Here is a 16,962-nt window from a genome sequence, read left to right as displayed (position 1 = left end):
GCGGGGGGGGGGGGGTGCGCGGGGGGAGACACTGACAGCGGCGGATGGGCGGAACCATCTGCAATCCGCGTGGGGGCGGGGCCAGGCGGACAAGGGGCCAATGAAAGGGGCCAAAAGTAGGGGGCGTGGCCGAAGAATGGGTGGCAGGGGGCAACTAGGCGTGGGGGAGGGGAACGGGGCGTGGTCAGAAGAGGGGGCGGGGCAGAACAGGGCAACTAGGCTGGGGGAGGGGAGGGGAAAGGGGCGTAGTCAGAAGAGGGGGCGTGGCCAGAACAGGGCAACTAGGCTGGGGGAGGGGAAAGGGGCATGATCAGAACAGGGCAACTAGGCGAGGGGAGGGGAGGGGAAGGGGCGTGGTCAGAACAGGGCAACTAGGCTGGGGGAGGGGAGGGGAAAGGGGCGTAGTCAGAAGAGGGGGCGTGGCCAGAACAGGGCAACTAGGCTGGGGGAGGGGAAAGGGGCGTGGTCAGAAAAGGGGGTGTGGTCAGGCCCGGGGCAGGGCAAATAGGGGGACATGGGGGTCACGTGAAGGGGAGGTGGGGCCCAGTGAGGGGCGCACAGGAGCTAGGGGGCAGCTGAACGGAGCCCGAAGGGAAGGCCGGGGGCAGGGGTCTAGGCACAGGAGAAGGTTGTGGGGACCCCACAGAAAGAGAACAAGAGGCCCCGCCCCACAGCTGCCTCCCCCAGCCACAGCCCCAGGGAGCCCCACAGGATTGGGGGGGGAGGGAGGAGCCAGGATAGGAGGCGAGCGAGCGCTCCCTGCCCCCCAGCGCTCCCTGCCCCATGGCAGCCTCTACCAGCTGCCCCCTACCCCACGAAGGCAAAACCTGCCCCCCACACGACACACGGGAGCCCACAGCAAACAAAGTCCAACCTTTATTAAAAGGGGAAGAGGGGGGCAGCCCCCCACCGTTAAAACCGAGTGAGCCGCTGCCCCCCCGTGTGGGGAGAAGGATCGGGGGGCCCTGCTGCCCCGGGGGGAGAGGCGGGGGGCAGAGTTAGGGGGCAGGGGTGAAGACGGGGGGCAGCACGCGGCGGGAGTGGGCTTTCACCCAGGGGTGCTCCAGCACCCCCTGCAGGGGCAGCCGCTCCCCGGGGTTGTGCCGCAGCAGCTTGGAGATCAGGTCCCGGGCACCTTCCGACAGGAACGGGGGGAACTGCAGATCCACCTGGGGGGGGGCACAGGAGAGGGGGACAGATACTCAGTGAGCCCTGGCCCGGCGCCGAGATGCGCCCACCTCTGGGGCGGGGCGGCCAGGGACACAGGGACCCCTGGCCCGGCGCCGAGATGCGCCCACCTCTGGGGTGGGGCGGCCGGGGACACGGGGACCCCTGGCCCGGCGCCGAGATGCGCCCACCTCTGGGGCAGGGGCGGCCGACGACACAGGGACCCCTCGCCCAGCGCCGAGATGCGCCCACCTCTGGGGCAGGGGCGGCCGACGCCACGGGGATCCCTCGCCCGGCGCCGAGATGCGCCCACCTCTGGGGCGGGGCGGCCGAGGACACGGGGACCCCTCGCCCGGCGCCGAGATGCGCCCAGCTCTGGGGGGGTGTGGCTGACGCCACGGGGATCCCTCGCCCGGCGCCGAGATGCGCCCACCTCTGGGGCAGGGGCGGCCGGGGACACGGGGACCCCTGGCCCGGCGCCGAGATGCGCCCACCTCTGGGGCGGGGCGGCCGGGGACACGGGGACCCCTCGCCCGGCGCCGAGATGCGCCCACCTCTGGGGCGGGGCGGCCGAGGACACGGGGACCCCTCGCCCGGCGCCAAGATGCGCCCACCTCTGGGGCGGGGCGGCCGAGGACACGGGGACCCCTCGCCCGGCGCCGAGATGCGCCCACCTCTGGGGCGGGGCGGCCTCACCTTGATGATGCGGCGGTAGGTCTCGGTGTGGGTGGCGCTCTCGAAGGGGGGGTGGCCCACCAGCAGCTCGTAGCACAGCACCCCGATACACCACAGGTCCACCTTCTCGTCGTGCGTCTTCCCCTCGATCATCTCGGGGGGCAGGTAGTCCAGGGTGCCGCACATGGTCTTGCGCCTGCGGGCGGGAGCCGGGGGAGGTGAGCGCCCCGCTGGGGAGGGGACGGGGAAGGGGACCCCCGGGACCCCCCAGCCGGGGCTCACCTGAGGGAGGGGGCGTGCACCGACCAGCCGAAGTCGGCGATCTTCAGTTCCCCTTTGAGCCCCATGAGCAGGTTTTCCGGCTTGATGTCCCGGTGGATCACCTTCTTGGCGTGGCAGTAAATGAGGGCGTCCGCCAGCTCCTCCATGAACTGGGGAGACAGGGGGCGGTGAGCCCTTATCCCCCCCAGTCACCCCTCAAATCCTAACGGCTGGGGGGGGGGGGGAAGGGAGAATGGCCCCCATTGCCCTCCCAGCGCCAGGGAGAGAACCCAGGGGTCCTGGCTCCCACCCCCTGCTCTACCCACCAGCCCCCGCTGCCCTCCCAGCGCTGGGGAGAGAACCCAGGAGTCCTGGCTCCCACCCCTGCTCTACCCACCAGCCCCCACTGCCCCCCAGCGCTGGGGAGAGAACCCAGGAGTCCTGGCTCCCACCCCCTGCTCTAACCACCAGCCCCCACTGCCCCCCAGCGCTGGGGAGAGAACCCAGGAGTCCTGGCTCCCACCCCCTGCTCTAACCACCAGCCCCCACTGCCCTCCCAGCGCCAGGGAGAGAACCCAGGAGTCCTGGCTCCCGGCCCCTGCTCTACCCACCAGCCCCCACTGCCCTCCCAGCGCTGGGGAGAGAACCCAGGAGTCCTGGCTCCCGCCCCCTGCTCTAACCACCAGCCCCCACTGCCCTCCCAGCGCCGGGGAGAGAACCCAGGAGTCCGGGCTCCCACCCCCTGCTCCAACCACCAGCTCCCACTGCCCTCCCAGCGCCGGGGAGAGAACCCAGGAGTCCTGGCTCCCGGCCCCTGCTCTAACCACCAGCCCCCACTGCCCTCCCAGCGGCGGGGAGAGAACCCAGGAGTCCTGGCTCCCGGCCCCCTGCTCTCACCACCAGCCCCCGCTGCCCTCCCAGCACCGGGGAGAGAACCCAGGAGTCCTGGCTCCCACCCCTGCTCTAACCACCAGCCCCCACTGCCCTCCCAGCGCTGGGGAGAGAACCCAGGAGTCCTGGCTCCCACCCCCTGCTCTAACCACCAGCCCCCACTGCCCTCCCAGCACCAGGGAGAGAACCCAGGAGTCCTGGCTCCCACCCCTGCTCTAACCACCAGCCCCCACTGCCCTCCCAGCGCTGGGGAGAGAACCCAGGAGTCCTGGCTCCCAGCCCCTTCTCTGACCCACCAGCCCCACTGCCCTCCCAGTGCCAGGGAGAGAACCCAGGAGTCCTGGCTCCTATCCCCTGCTCTGACCACCAGCCCCCACTGCCCTCCCAGCGCTGGGGAGAGAACCCAGGAGTCCTGGCTCCCAGCCCCTTCTCTGACCCACCAGCCCCACTGCCCTCCCAGTGCCGGGGAGAGAACCCAGGAGTCCTGGCTCCTATCCCCTGCTCTGACCACCAGCCCCCACTGCCCTCCCAGCGCTGGGGAGAGAACCCAGGAGTCCTGGCTCCCACCCCCTGCTCTAACCACCAGCCCCCACTGCCCTCCCAGCACCAGGGAGAGAACCCAGGAGTCCTGGCTCCCACCCCTGCTCTAACCACCAGCCCCCACTGCCCTCCCAGCGCTGGGGAGAGAACCCAGGAGTCCTGGCTCCCACCCCCTGCTCTAACCACCAGCCCCCACTGCCCTCCCAGCGCCAGGGAGAGAACCCAGGAGTCCTGGCTCCCACCCCTGCTCTAACCACCAGCCCCCACTGCCCTCCCAGCGCTGGGGAGAGAACCCAGGAGTCCTGGCTCCCGGCCCCTGCTCTAACCACCAGCCCCCACTGCCCTCCCAGCGCCGGGGAGAGAACCCAGGAGTCCTGGCTCCCACCCCCTGCTCTACCCACCAGCCCCCACTGCCCTCCCAGCGCCGGGGAGAGAACCCAGGAGTCCTGGCTCCCACCCCCTGCTCTACCCACCAGCCCCCACTGCCCTCCCAGCGCCGGGGAGAGAACCCAGGAGTCCTGGCTCCCACCCCTGCTCTAACCACCAGCCCCCACTGCCCCCCAGCGCCGGGGAGAGAACCCAGGAGTCCTGGCTCCCGCCCCCTGCTCTGACCACCAGCCCCCACTGCCCTCCCAGCGCCGGGGAGAGAACCCAGGAGTCCTGGCTCCCAGCCCCTTCTCTGACCCACCAGCCCCACTGCCCTCCCAGTGCCAGGGAGAGAACCCAGGAGTCCTGGCTCCCACCCCTGCTCTAACCACCAGCCCCCACTGCCCTCCCAGCGCCAGGGAGAGAACCCAGGAGTCCTGGCTCCCACCACCAGCCGGCGCTGCCCCCAGCGGCGGGGAGAACCCAGGCGTCCGGCGCTCACCGTGGCCGTCTTGTGCTGGTCGAAGTGGCGGCAGCGCTGCAGCTCCTTGTAGAGCTCCCCGCGGGGCGCGTACTCCAGGATGAGGTACACCCGCTTCTTGTCGTGGAAGTAGTTGTAGAGGCGCAGGATGTTGGGGTGCCTGTGGGCCGGGGGGGGGCGCGGTCAGAGCGGGGCCTCGGCCTGCACAGCCCTGCCGGCCAGGGGAGAGGGCTGCCTCCTGGGCCTTCCCCCTGGCTCCCTGCCCCACGGCACCCCCTCCTGGGCCCCCCTTCACCTCCCTGCCCCACGGCACCCCCTCCTGGGCCCCCCCTTCACCTCCCTGCCTGCCCCACGGCACCCCCTCCTGGTCCCCCCTTCACCTCCCTGCCTGCCCCACGGCACCCCCTCCTGGTCCCCCCTTCACCTCCCTGCCTGCCCCACGGCACCCCCTCCTGGGCCCCCCTTCACCTCCCTCCCTGCCCCACGGCACCCCCTCCTGGGCCTTCCCCACGACACCCCCTCCTGGGCCCCCCTTCACCTCCCTGCCCCACAGCACCCCCTCCTGGGCCCCCCTTCACCTCCCTGCCTGCCCCACGGCACCCCCTCCTGGTCCCCCCTTCACCTCCCTGCCTGCCCCACGGCACCCCCTCCTGGGCCCCCCTTCACCTCCCTCCCTGCCCCACGGCACCCCCTCCTGGGCCTTCCCCACGACACCCCCTCCTGGGCCCCCCTTCACCTCCCTGCCCCACAGCACCCCCTCCTGGGCCCCCCTTCACCTCCCTGCCTGCCCCACGACACCCCCTCCTGGGCCCCCCTTCACCTCCCTGCCTGCCCCACGGCACCCCCTCCTGGGCCCCCCTTCACCTCCCTGCCTGCCCCACGACACCCCCTCCTGGGCCCCCCTTCACCTCCCTGCCTGCCCCACGGCACCCCCTCCTGGGCCTTCCCCCTGTCTCCCTGCCCCACGGCACCCCCTCCTGGGCCCCCCTTCACCTCCCTGCCCCACGACACCCCCTCTTGGGCCTTCCCCCTGGCTCCCTGCCCCACAACACCCCCTCCTGGGCCCCCCCTTCACCTCCCTCCCTGCCCCACGGCACCCCCTCCTGGGCCTTCCCCCCGGCTCCCTGCCCCACGACACCCACTCCTGGGCCCCCCTTCACCTCCCTCCCTGCCCCACGGCACCCCCTCCTGGGCCCCCCTTCACCTTCCTGCCCCACGGCACCCCCTCCTGGGCATTCCCCCGGCTCCCTGCCCCACGGCACCCCCTCCTGGGCCCCCCTTCGCCTCCCTGCCCCACAGCATCCCTCCTGGGCCTTCCCCCCGGCTCCCTGCCCCACGGCACCCCCTCCTGGGCCCCCCTTCACCTCCCTGCCCCACGGCACCCCCTACCACCACTCCTGCCAGCCAGGGGAGACTGCCGCCTCCTGGGCCCCACCCTCCCAGCTCCCTGCCCCACCGCACCCCTTCGTGGACCCCTCCCCAGCCCCCTGCCCCCCTGGCGCCCCCCGCTGGGCCCCTACCCGGCTTCCTGCCCTACAGCGCCCCCAGCTGGGCCTCCCTAGCTCCCCCTACCGCCACCCCTGCCTGCTGGGGGAGAAAGCCCCCTAGCCCGTCACATGTGACCAGCGGGGGGGGGGAGGTGCCATGGGTGGGCGGGGCTCCCCAGAGGCCCCGCCCCCGCTTCCCAGAGGCTCCGCCCCTCCCGGGTCCCCACGCACTGCAGGTGGGCCTGGATCTCGATCTCCCGCCGCAGCTGGTGCTCGACGCCCTCCTTCTCCATCTGCGACTTGAAGAGCACCTTGAGCGCCACGATGAAGCGCGAGGCTCGTTCCCGCGCCAGGTACACGTTCCCGAACTTGCCCTTGCCCAGCGGCCGCCCGATCTCGAAGTCGTTCAGCGTCAGCGCCCGCCTGGGGGACACGGGGGCTCAGGGGGGGCCCCCCACACTCACCCACTCCAGGCTCCCCCCCCGGGGCAGCCCTGCCCGCCCCCGGGACTCACCCACTCCAGGCTCCCCCCCCGCCCCCGGGACTCACCCACTCCAGGCTCCCCCCCCGCCCCCGGGACTCACCCACTCCATTTCCTTCCCCCCCCAACCCCCAGGACTCACCCACTCCATTTCCTTCCCCCCCCAACCCCCAGGACTCACCCACTCCATTTCCTGCCCCCCCCGGGACTCACCCACTCCAGGCTCCCCCCCCGCCCCCGGGACTCACCCACTCCATTTCCTTCCCCCCCCAACCCCCAGGACTCACCCACTCCAGGCTTCCCCTGCCCCCCCCAGGACTCACCCACTCCATTTCCTTCCCCCCCCACCCCCAGACTCACCCACTCCAGGCCCCACCCCCCGGGACTCACCCACTCCAGGCTCCCCCCCGCCCCCCCGGGACTCACCCACTCCAGGCTCCCCCCCGCCCCCCGGGACTCACCCACTCCAGGCTTCCCCTGCCCCCCCCGGGACTCACCCACTCCAGGCTTCCCCTGCCCCCCCCGGGACTCACCCACTCCATTTCCTTCCCCCCCCACCCCCAGACTCACCCACTCCAGGCCCCACCCCCTGGGACTCATCCACTCCATTTCCTGCCCCCCCCGGGACTCACCCACTCCAGGCTTCCCCCCCCCGGGGCAGCCCTGCCCCCCCCAGGACTCACCCACTCCAGGCTTCCCCCCCCCGGGGCAGCCCTGCCCCCCCCGGGACTCACCCACTCCAGGCCCCACCCCCCCGGGGCAGCCCTGCCCCGCCCCCCGGGACTCACCCACTCCATTTCCTGCCCCTCCCGGGACTCACCCACTCCAGGCCCCCCACCCCCACGCACCCACTCCAGGTTCCCCCCCAGGACAGCCCTCCCACCAGGAGTCCCCCAACCCCCATGGCTCCTCCTTCCCACAACCAGCCCCCCCCACCATCTCTCCCCCACCCCATCAGGACTTGCTCACACCAGACGCCTCCCAACTCCCTGGGGCAGCCCCCTGCCTGCCAGGACCCACCTGCCCGGTCTCCCCTTCTCCCCCGGATCCCCCCCTTCCCCGATACCTGCTTGCTGCAGCCCCCTCCACCTCCCCACAGCACCCCCCCTTATCCTGGACCCCCCCCTCCCCCGGCCACCCCCATAGCACTCACTGGGGAATGGACGGCGCTCCCTGGGCACCGGATCCAGGCTCGGCGAGCACCCGGCCTGCTGCGGAGAAAGGGGGAGACTCAGAATCCCGCCCAGATGCCCCCAAGACCAGCCAGCCCCCGGGTCTGCAAAGCTGGGGTGAAGGGGGGGGCTCCCCTGCCCTCCCATCCACCCGGGGACGCGGCGGCCCTGACTCCCAGGCCCTTTTGGGGGCTCCCAAGGCTGTAACTGCAAACTTAAAAGAGGGGGAACATCTCTACACACACCCCCCCCAGCGAGCCCCCCCCAAACACGTGCCGCAGGCCAGGCTTTCCGTGGCTTTGCTGGGACAGCCTGGGTTTGCAAAGGGAAGAGAAACCTGCCGGGAAAGGGCGCCGCGCCTTTTCCCGCCAGCCAACGGGAATTCGGCAGGGCTAATCGAAGCCGACTCGGGGGCGAATGTCGGGGGCCTGCAGCCCCCCCCCCCCCCCATTTCCCCTCGCGCTGCCGAGGTGTTTCCCAAGCAGGGCTTCCGGGAAACCCACCGGAGTGCGGCCGCAAGCAGAAAAATCCAGCCCTGCGAGCGGCCCCCGGCGCGTCTACCCCCGTTTCCTTTCCGAAGGCAGCGCTCCCGTATTTGCGCGGCGGAGGCCCTTCTCGCCAAAACCGTTCCGGAAGAACTCGCTGGGGGGGGGGAAACGCGGCCGCCGGGCGGGCGCGGGGCTGAGCCGAGGGGCTGCCGAAAGTCGGCTTTGGGGCCCTGCAGCTCCTGAAGGAGGGAGTTTACCGAATTGGGGGAAAAAAAGCCCAGAAAGGGCTCTGTTTGGGTTGCCGATCCCTGGCCTCCCCTGCGTCATCATCCGCTCCCGTCCCCTCTGAACGTCTCTCCTCACCTGGCTTCTGGGCAGTGCAGGGCTTCAGAAGGATTTTATTGCTGCTCGTCATGGCTCTCTGGGCCAGGAGCGACTCAGAGGGGGTGCCGGTCAGGTGGGGGTCGTTCCGTGGGACTCGCTGGGGGCCCAGCCCTGTCAGCGCACCATGCTGTGGGACAGAAAGACAGAGAGCGGCTGAGGGCGACCGGCAAAGCTCCGGCGACGTGTTTCTCTCCGAGTGCGGAATAAATTTTATGATGCACGCCGAGGTGAGGAAAGCGCGCACCACCCTCGAAAGGTGCGCGGCCGGCTGCGGTTCTCCAGATCTTCTGTCCTTCTCCGGGGTCTTCCCTGGACCTTCTCCGGGTTCTCCTCATCTTTCCCGAAACTGGGGAGGGGGGATGACAGCGAGCCCCCCCCCCCTTTTCCCACCCCCACAACCACCTCTTCAGCTTACCTGGCCCCCTCAACGGGCCAGACGGTTTGTGTTTCCTGCGCTCCTGCAGGATGCCCCCCCCCCCCCGGCGTGCCTCAGTTTCCCCAGGCGCAGCGGCAATGTGATGAGTTCTCACGTGTAGGTTGGGGGCGCCAGGCTCTTTTGAAACCAGGGGACCCCGTCTGCCCCGGGAAACGGGACGAGTCCTCATGGCGCCACGATTGGCGGTGGAGATAGAGGGCCCCCTGAGGCAGCTGGGTGGGAGGGGGCCCCCCAGTCTGAGATGGGGCGTGGAGGGGGGGGTCCATGGGCTTGGCTTACCTTGGCCAAGCCAACGCCTGTGCCTGGAGTTATATTTTCCTTGTAGGCCATTCTGCGGGGGAGAAAAAGAGATACGTTACCTGCCCTCCCTGGGACACAAGGATCCCAGCCTTACAGCAGAGACTGGCCAGCATCGCATGGGAGCTGGGGGCTCGGGGCCAAGCCAGCGCTCTAACCGCTAGTCCAACCTTCCCCTCCTCGCTCATGCCAGGTCGCTTTTCCGACCCTCAAGTCGTTCCCCGAGCAGCGTCAGCAGGCGGCTGCGGAGAATCAGAGAACACCGGAACCAGAGGGGGCCTCCCGGCAGGACCAAGCACCATCTAGACGTCCGTCCAACCTGCTCCGAAATCTCTCCGGCGATGGAGATCCCACCACCTCCCCGGGGCAATTTAGTTCCGGGCTTAACCCCCCTGGCAGGTTGGAAGTTTTCCCTCACGTCCAACCTCAACCTCCCTCGTTGGAGCTTAAGCCCATTACTTTGACCTGTCCGCAGAGGCCCAGGAGAACCATTTTCCTCCCCAGTTCCTTCCAGCGTCCCTCAGAGCTCGTTTTCTCTAGACCAGGGGGAACTTTCTGTCAAAAGCAGAGTTGGATGATGGTAAAAAAAAGAAAAGAAAAGAAGAGGTGGGGTGTGGGGGCGTCTCAAAAATCAAAAGGCGAGCGTGAGGCCGAAACGTTTCGGAACCACCGATCTCGCACGTCCACGGTTTACTGGGCTCTTAGAAGACATTTTGGGGTTAAATTACAGCTAAACAGCCCAGCACACAGACAGCCAGGCCTGGCAGCTGGAAACAAACATTACAGGACCGTGGGGAACTCGGCCACACCCACAATAAGCACCCAGCTGGCTAAATAAACGCATGCTGGATTACGGAGGTTGCCGGGGGTGGGGGGGAGGGGTGAGCGCCGGATTAGAGAGGCTCAACCCGCAGTGGGGGAAAAGAAATAATCTCGCCAGCATAACTTTGCGTGCGCGTATAAATGACTGGCTGTATCTATTATCATTTAATTTGTAGTCGCAACTCGTCGTCGCGTGAAACTAAAGTGCTGTTAAATTGCATTTAGAGGCAACTTATGTGTTATTTTTGAATCCTTTTAGCAATTGCTGAATACGGTACCAGAATTTCTTGGGAAAATATGGACCTTGAAAGAAAGTGTTTCAAACTGTACCAGTTTGGGTCCAGCTCCACACTGAACTAGAACAGGTTTGGTTTTATGCAACACCCGGCAGGTCGGTAATTCGTTAAAGCAAACCACACGCTGTGTTCCTTGCCGTCTCGTTAGAAGACATCCCAGCCCACCAGGTCCTAAGTTTCCAGGACCGTCGTTGGCTTCTCCCTGACCCCTCGAGGATTCGGTGAAGAAGGGCAGCGCCGTTATCGATCTCTGAGACATGCTCACGCCCGGCCCCAGCTAGGTTCTGGGGGCGGCGGTGAGGGAAACTGAGGCGCGCACACACCACAAGCCGGCAGGAAAAGCGCAACACAGGGGGATGAAATCTGGCGCCCCGACACAGCTCGAGTGGGCACAGGTCCACCCGCAGCTATAAAAACTCGACAGCTCTGCCTCTGAACCTCGAGAACGGCAACCAATGGCCAACGGTTAACAGACAAACTAAATTCCTGGTAAACGTTAAACTCGGGAGATCTCTACAATTACGGGAGGGGGTCGGCCGTCCAGGGATCGATTTTTGCCACGCGTGAGGACGCGGCAAAACCGATCGCGCTGGGCTCGGCAGCAACACGGCTTCTCCCCGCAGACGCACAGAGTAAGGGATGCGGAAGAGCCTGCGAAGAACTTCAAAAAGATCGCACTGAACTCAGCAGCGGGGCAACGAAACGGCAAAAGAAATTTAACACGGACAAGCCTAAAGCAACGCAGCTCGGGAAAAATAACGCCCCCCGCAGACGTCCGATACGACGGGGTTTGATTTAGCTACAGCTCATCAGGCACGCGACCTCAGGGCTGTCGTGGAAAGCTCTCCGGAAACATCCGCACCGCGTGCCGCGGCGGTCGGAAAAGCAAAGGGGAATGGTTTCAAAAGGGATATAAAATAAGACAAAGGCTATTTTACTGCCCCTTTATAAAACTACAGTACGCCCACGCCTTGAACGCTGCGTAGAGATGTATCAGAGACGCAGCCGTGTTTTCTTGTTCTCGAAGGTACAGGCTGTCCTAACCCTTCCCATTTGCCTCCCCCCGCACCCCTGGATTTCTCTTTCCGCTGCTTCCCCGGCTGCAGGACCCACGTACCGCCAGGGAAGACGCCGGACCCCACTTCGGCGAAACCCGGCTCACGCGAGGGCGCGTGACCTTCTTGCGTGTAAAATCCCCAGAGGGCAAACAAAGAAAAGTTAGCGACTCGTTCCCACAACAAAAGAACTAGCAGCTGCCAAATGAAACTATCCAGCAGCGGGTTTGAAACTAACCCAAGGAAGTTCTTCCCTCCCAGCGCGCAGCCAACCCGGGGAACTCCTCGCCGGAGGAGGCTGTGAATATAACCGTTCAAAGACGGTTTCCCAAACTGTGGGGGTGTGAAGCCATCCCTGGGGGGGGGGCACAAGGCAACCCACCCCCTCGGGTTTTTCTCCCCCACCCCAAAAGAGAGCCGGCGTTTGCTTCTTGCTCTCGTCCACATAAAATAGCAGGGGCTGACCCGGAACAGCCGCTATAAAAAGCAGACAGCCGGCGAAGACCAGCTGGGTCCTGCAAAGGGGAGTGAGTGTAGGTCGGGGAGGAGGAAGATGGGGGGCTGGGAGTGCCTGGTTTTGGGGGACAGGAGGGCCTCGGGCAGGCAGCTCTTGGTTTGCGGGGCTTGCTCGGCTAGGCAGGAGGGCTCAGGGGGCCAAGAATCTCTTTGTGCTTATTTTTAACCCCAAGCAACATTTTTATATCAAGTTTCCGCGTTTATTTTAAATCACAAAGGGAATTTTTTGTTAAAGGGGGTCGGATGGTGGTAAAGAAAAGGTGGGGGGCATGAAGGTTTCCCCAAAAATCAAACGGGGGGGGTGATGGCGATAAGTTAGGGGACCCCGAGCTAGAGAAATTCACAGAGGTTAGGTCCGTAAGGCGAGTCGCCAGGAGTAGGGACGGCGTCAGAGGCTGCAGGCAGCCGGCAGGAGATAATTGGGGTGATCGTTGTCGTGTGCCTCAGTTTCCCCTCGGCGACAGCATGACCAGCCCCTCGCCGCCAGCTGCTGGGGCCGGGGCAGACCAGTTTGGTTTAGGCCTTAATAAACCTCCAAGGCTGAGAGTCACGTCTGCCTGAGGATGGGGGACTCCCTCCCCCCACGCCCCGACTTCAGGAAGCCTCATGTTTGCCCCCCTCCGCCAGACACGGGGTGCTCCAAGCCCCCCCCGGGGGTCCCGTCCATTCCCAAGACGCCTCAGTCGCTCCCTTGTTGAAGTTAACGGCCCCGTCGGCATCGACTGAATGGCTCAGCCCGGGGGGGGGGAGCACCTGGGTGTCAGCCACCCCCCACCCCCTGCCGTGAGGCCCACTCCCATCCCGGCACTGAACCCCCCCAGTCCCAACTTCAGCTCACCTGCCCCAGACCCCTGCTCCCCCCAAGACAGGTAACGCTCAGACCCCCCCCATCCTACCTGGGTTGCATCTGGCTCCCAGGCTTCCTCCCCTACCACAGGGTGACCCCAGCCCCCCCCCCGAACTCCCCCCATAACCCCCCACCTCCAGCCTTTGGCTCACCCGCAGCCCTAACGCCCGTTTCCCAAGACCCGCCCAAACCTCACTCCCCTAGCCCCCTATGTGACACACGGCACCCCTCAGCCCCCCCAAAATACACAGCCACAGCCCCCTGGCACAAACCTCCACCCCTAGCCTTCCTCCACCCCACGACCCCCAGTCCCCTACACCACAGGACACCCTATGACCCCCACATTGCCCCCCTACCTTCTCCCCATAACTCACCCCCCACCGCCGCTCAGTCCTCCACCCCCTCAGTCTTCCACACACACACACCCCAGCCTGCCTGGCTAACACTCACCTCCAGCCCCCCAAAACCTCCACCCCGTCCACCCTCCGAGCCCCCCCGGCCCCTCCACAGCCCAGACACAACCATCTACACCTCTCGTAGAGCTGGACGGGATCTCATGAGCTCCCCGAGTGCAGTCCCCTGCCCCCCACCCCAGACCCCTAATTGGCCCCCTCGGGGATTGAACTCACAACAAGGGTTGAGCCCCCGACCCCCATACCCTCCACACCCCAGACTCCCCCCCAGACCAACAGACCCCCCACAACCCCCAGCCCCATAGGCCCAGCCCCCGCCACATCCCCAGCCCCAAAGCACCGCCCTCCACAGCCCCAACCCCCCCACACCCCAGCCTCATAGCACCACCCCCACACCCCCAACCCCCCCACACCCCAGACCCGTAGCACCGCCCCCCAACAGCCCCCAGCCCCCCTACACCCCATAGCCTCCAGCTCCATAGTCCCAGCCCCCCTACGCCCCCAGCCCCATAGCCCTGATCTCACACACCCCAGAGCCCTCCACACCCCCAGCCCCATAGCATTGCCCCCTCACACCCCAGAGTCCCCAAAACAGCCCCCAGCCCCCCCATGCCCCATAGCCCCAGCCCCCCACACCCCATAGCCCCCAGCTCCTTAGTCCCAGCCCCCCACACCCCCCAGCTCCATAGTCCCAGCCCCGCTACGCCCCCCAGCTCCATAACCTCGGCCCCCCACACCCGAGTCCCCCCTACGCCCCCAGCCCCATAGCATTGCCCCCTCACACCCCAGAGCCCTCCACACCCCCAGCCCCATAGCATTGCCCCCACACCCCAGAGTCTCCAAAACAGCCCCCAGCCCCCCCTGTGCCCCATAGCCCCGGCCCCCCACACCCCATAGCCCCCAGCTCCATAGTCCTAGCCCCGCTACGCCCCCAGCCCCATAGCCCCGGCCCCCCACACCCCATAGCCCCGGCCCCCCACACCCCATAGCCCCCAGCTCCATAGTCCCAGCCCCATAGGCCTGGCCACCCCACACCCCAGAGTCCCCGCCCGCCCCGCCCCGCCCCGGACCCCCCCGAGCTCCCCCACCTGCTCCGCTCCGCCAGCCTCCGCCGCTGCCGCCGTCAAGCCGCGCGCTCGCCGGGCTCCGGCCAATCACGGCGTCCGGCAGAGCCCCGCCCCCCGCAGCCCGGCCAATCAGCGACTCGCGCTCGGCGTTCGAAAAAACGTGACCCCCCTCGCCCCGCCCCGCCGGCCGGGGGAGGGAGGGGCTTGCGGGCGCGAGGCCGCCCTTCCCCGCCTCGCCATTGGCCGCGGCCCGAGCTCGGTCCCGCCCCCCCCTTTGCGCCATGGGCCGCCGCGCGCGGCGGAACCCGCCCCCTGCTGGGCGGCCTCTCTCCGGCCGCCCCGCCCATTGCTCCCGCCCCCTCCGCCCTCCCATTGGCCGACGCCCCGCCCGGACGCCTTCCCATTGGTTGCCACCGCCCTCCCGCTCCTTCTCCATTGGCTGTCCGGCCCGAGCCCGCTGATTCGTCTGTTGACTGAGGGGGCGGGAACTCGGGGCGCCCGGCGCCCTATTGGCCGCCGCCCCTCGGCGTCTTAGGCTTACGTCACCGAGGTGCAGCGAGGTCTCGCGCCGGCGCCGTTATCACATCAACGGGGTGGGGGGGGGGAAGGGACTGTCCTGTCAATCATCGTGGGCTGCGGCCAATCAGAGTAAGGCGAAGAGGAGGGGCGGGGGGGGGGCGGCTTCTGCCCAGGAACAGAGGGAAGCGCTTAGCCAATCAGAAAAGAGAAGGGTGGGCGGAGAGTCGTCCCCCTCCCCCCCCGCCTCCAGCCAATCAGCGAGGAGGATGGGGACCTGCCCGCCCCCTCCCAGCCAATGACGGACCACAGAAAGCAAAGGCGGCAGCCAATTAGTGGAGAGCGTCATTGCTTGGCCCCAGCCAATCAGGGGTCAGAGAGCAGGCGGAGGGGAGGGAGCCAGCCATTCACGGGACAGAGGCAGGAGCCAGCCACTCAGGGGGCAGAGAAGAGGAAGGAGCCAGCCAATCAGAGGGCAGAGAGACAGAAGCCAGCCAATCAGAGGGCAGAGACAAGGGAGGAGCCAGCCAATCAGAAGGCAGAGAGACAGGAGCCAGCCAATCAGGGGGCAGAGAAGAGGAATGAGCCAGCCAATCAGAGAGCAGAGAGGAGGGAGGAGCCAGCCAATCAGAGGGCACAAAGACGGGAACCAGCCAATCAGGGAGCAGAGAGAAGGAAGTAGCCGGCCAATCAGCCCCCTCCCACTAGGGCACGCAGACAGGTTACAAAGTAATCCTGGTCTGGTTACAATGTGACCCCCTTGCAAGGGAACAGAGGGTGACTGTAGCGTTGTCACCCCCGGCAACACATGCCGACTGTGACGCTGTTCCCCTGTGACCTTACAACGTTCCCCCTCCCCACCATGGGTGGTGACCTTACGGTTGACCCATCCCCAGGCCAGAAGAATAAATGGCGCCTGTAATGGTTTTACTGCCCCTGTCAGGCTGTAAGCCTACAACGTACCCCTCTCTGGTACAGGGCCAGATTGTGACTGTAAAGTCCTCCGTTGCCAGGGAAGTAAATTCAGACTGACCGCAGATCGTTGCCCCCGCTGTTGCAGAAGAACCGGCCAGTGCAACCCCAGCACTGCACACTGGGTGGGAAAATGAGGACCCCCTGGGGTAGTTCAGCCAGTAGGGAGGACCTACCGTCACAGTGCTAGGACCCCACAGCCGTGCACCGTGACAGGAAAATGAGGACAACCCCAATTCTAGCACAGCCTGTAGTAAGCACCTACCATTGCAGCACTGTGACCCCACAACAGTGCACTGTGATAGGAAAATGAGGTCCCCCATGCTGTAGCGAGGGCCTATGGTGGAGCAACCCCACAACAGCACACTGTGGCAGGAGAAGAAAGACACCCCTGTTGTCGTTCAGCCTGCAGCAAGCACCTACAGCACAGCGACCCTACAGCTACACAGCGACAGGAAAAAGAGGACACCCCGTGTTGTTGCACCTGTAACAAGCACATCCCATCACAGTGCTGGAACCCCACAACCGCACAGTGATAGGAAAAATGAGAACACCCTCTGTTGTCGTTCAGCCTGCAGCAAACACCTACAGCACAGCGACCCTACGGCTGCACAGTGACAGGAAAAAGAGGACCCCCCTGGTGTAATTCAGCCCCTAACAAGCACCGACAGTGCAGCAACTTCACAACCGCACACTGTGAGAACAGTAACAGAGAGAGCCGAGCTAGTCTATACGCTATCAAAACAAAAAGCAGCCAAGTTGCACTTTCAGTCTTTAAACTGCTGCTTGACTGCTCTTTGTGAGAAGAAAAGAAAGCTGTAGCTCAGGCTGTAGCCAGCACCTAAATCGGATCCACCCCACAACAGCTCGTCCTGACAGGAGAACGAGGACCCCCCGCTGCGGCAGTTCAGCCTGTAAGAAGCACCTACAGAACTACAACCTCACAACCCCAGACTACAACACGACAAAGAAAACCCCTATTATAATCCACAGCATAACGTTATACCTACAACACCCCTCCACACCCCAACGTTAAACAACAACTGTTATCTCTACAACAACAAGCTACACCCCTAACCCAATCACACCCTTCCCTAACTAACACGCCCCCCGCCGGGGAGGTTCAGACAGGAGCCGGTTGCGGTGTTGCGAGCCGCAACCGCGGAGACCATAATCACGTCTCATCCGCTCTCCAATCATCACCAACTGCCCCCCAGCGGGGGAACAGGTAAGGATGTACCTTACTGATAATACACTGTTCATACCACCGCCGGGACCCAACGCCGCACGATAGCGGGGCAGGTCATGGTGAGGGGCTCCCCCTTTCCCTTT

At 66.1% G+C, this 16,962-nt stretch overlaps 1 protein-coding gene and 1 non-coding gene across 4 annotated transcripts; both read right to left on the bottom strand.

Moving 5' to 3' along the window:
• Positions 1–919: 919 nt before the first annotated feature.
• AURKB (aurora kinase B) lies at positions 920–16,962 on the bottom strand. 3 transcript variants are annotated; one of them, XM_074983160.1, is made up of 9 exons: positions 16,871–16,962; positions 9,109–9,160; positions 8,373–8,520; positions 7,503–7,560; positions 6,100–6,291; positions 4,403–4,541; positions 2,125–2,273; positions 1,864–2,038; positions 920–1,169 (listed from the first exon to the last, which is right to left on the bottom strand). In XM_074983160.1, the coding sequence occupies exons 1-9, from the start codon at positions 16,891–16,893 to the stop codon at positions 999–1,001; spliced, it is 1,107 nt and encodes a 368-aa protein (XP_074839261.1). In that variant the 5' UTR covers positions 16,894–16,962; the 3' UTR covers positions 920–998. The 3 variants fall into 3 exon arrangements, with proteins under 3 accessions (XP_074839261.1, XP_074839263.1, XP_074839262.1); XM_074983162.1 differs by lacking the exon at positions 16,871–16,962 and adding an exon at positions 14,684–14,751; XM_074983161.1 differs by lacking the exon at positions 16,871–16,962 and adding an exon at positions 14,164–14,251.
• On the bottom strand, positions 16,753–16,881 carry LOC142006111 (U8 small nucleolar RNA). The gene has a single exon (XR_012643224.1). It is a non-coding gene; the product is annotated as a U8 small nucleolar RNA (small nucleolar RNA).

Source organism: Carettochelys insculpta, unplaced genomic scaffold (genome assembly GCF_033958435.1).
Source record: "Carettochelys insculpta isolate YL-2023 unplaced genomic scaffold, ASM3395843v1 scaffold_0040, whole genome shotgun sequence".
Classification (NCBI taxonomy): Eukaryota; Metazoa; Chordata; order Testudines; family Carettochelyidae; genus Carettochelys; species Carettochelys insculpta.
Note: the sequence above shows the minus strand (reverse complement) of the source record. Positions and strands in the feature narration are given on the sequence as shown.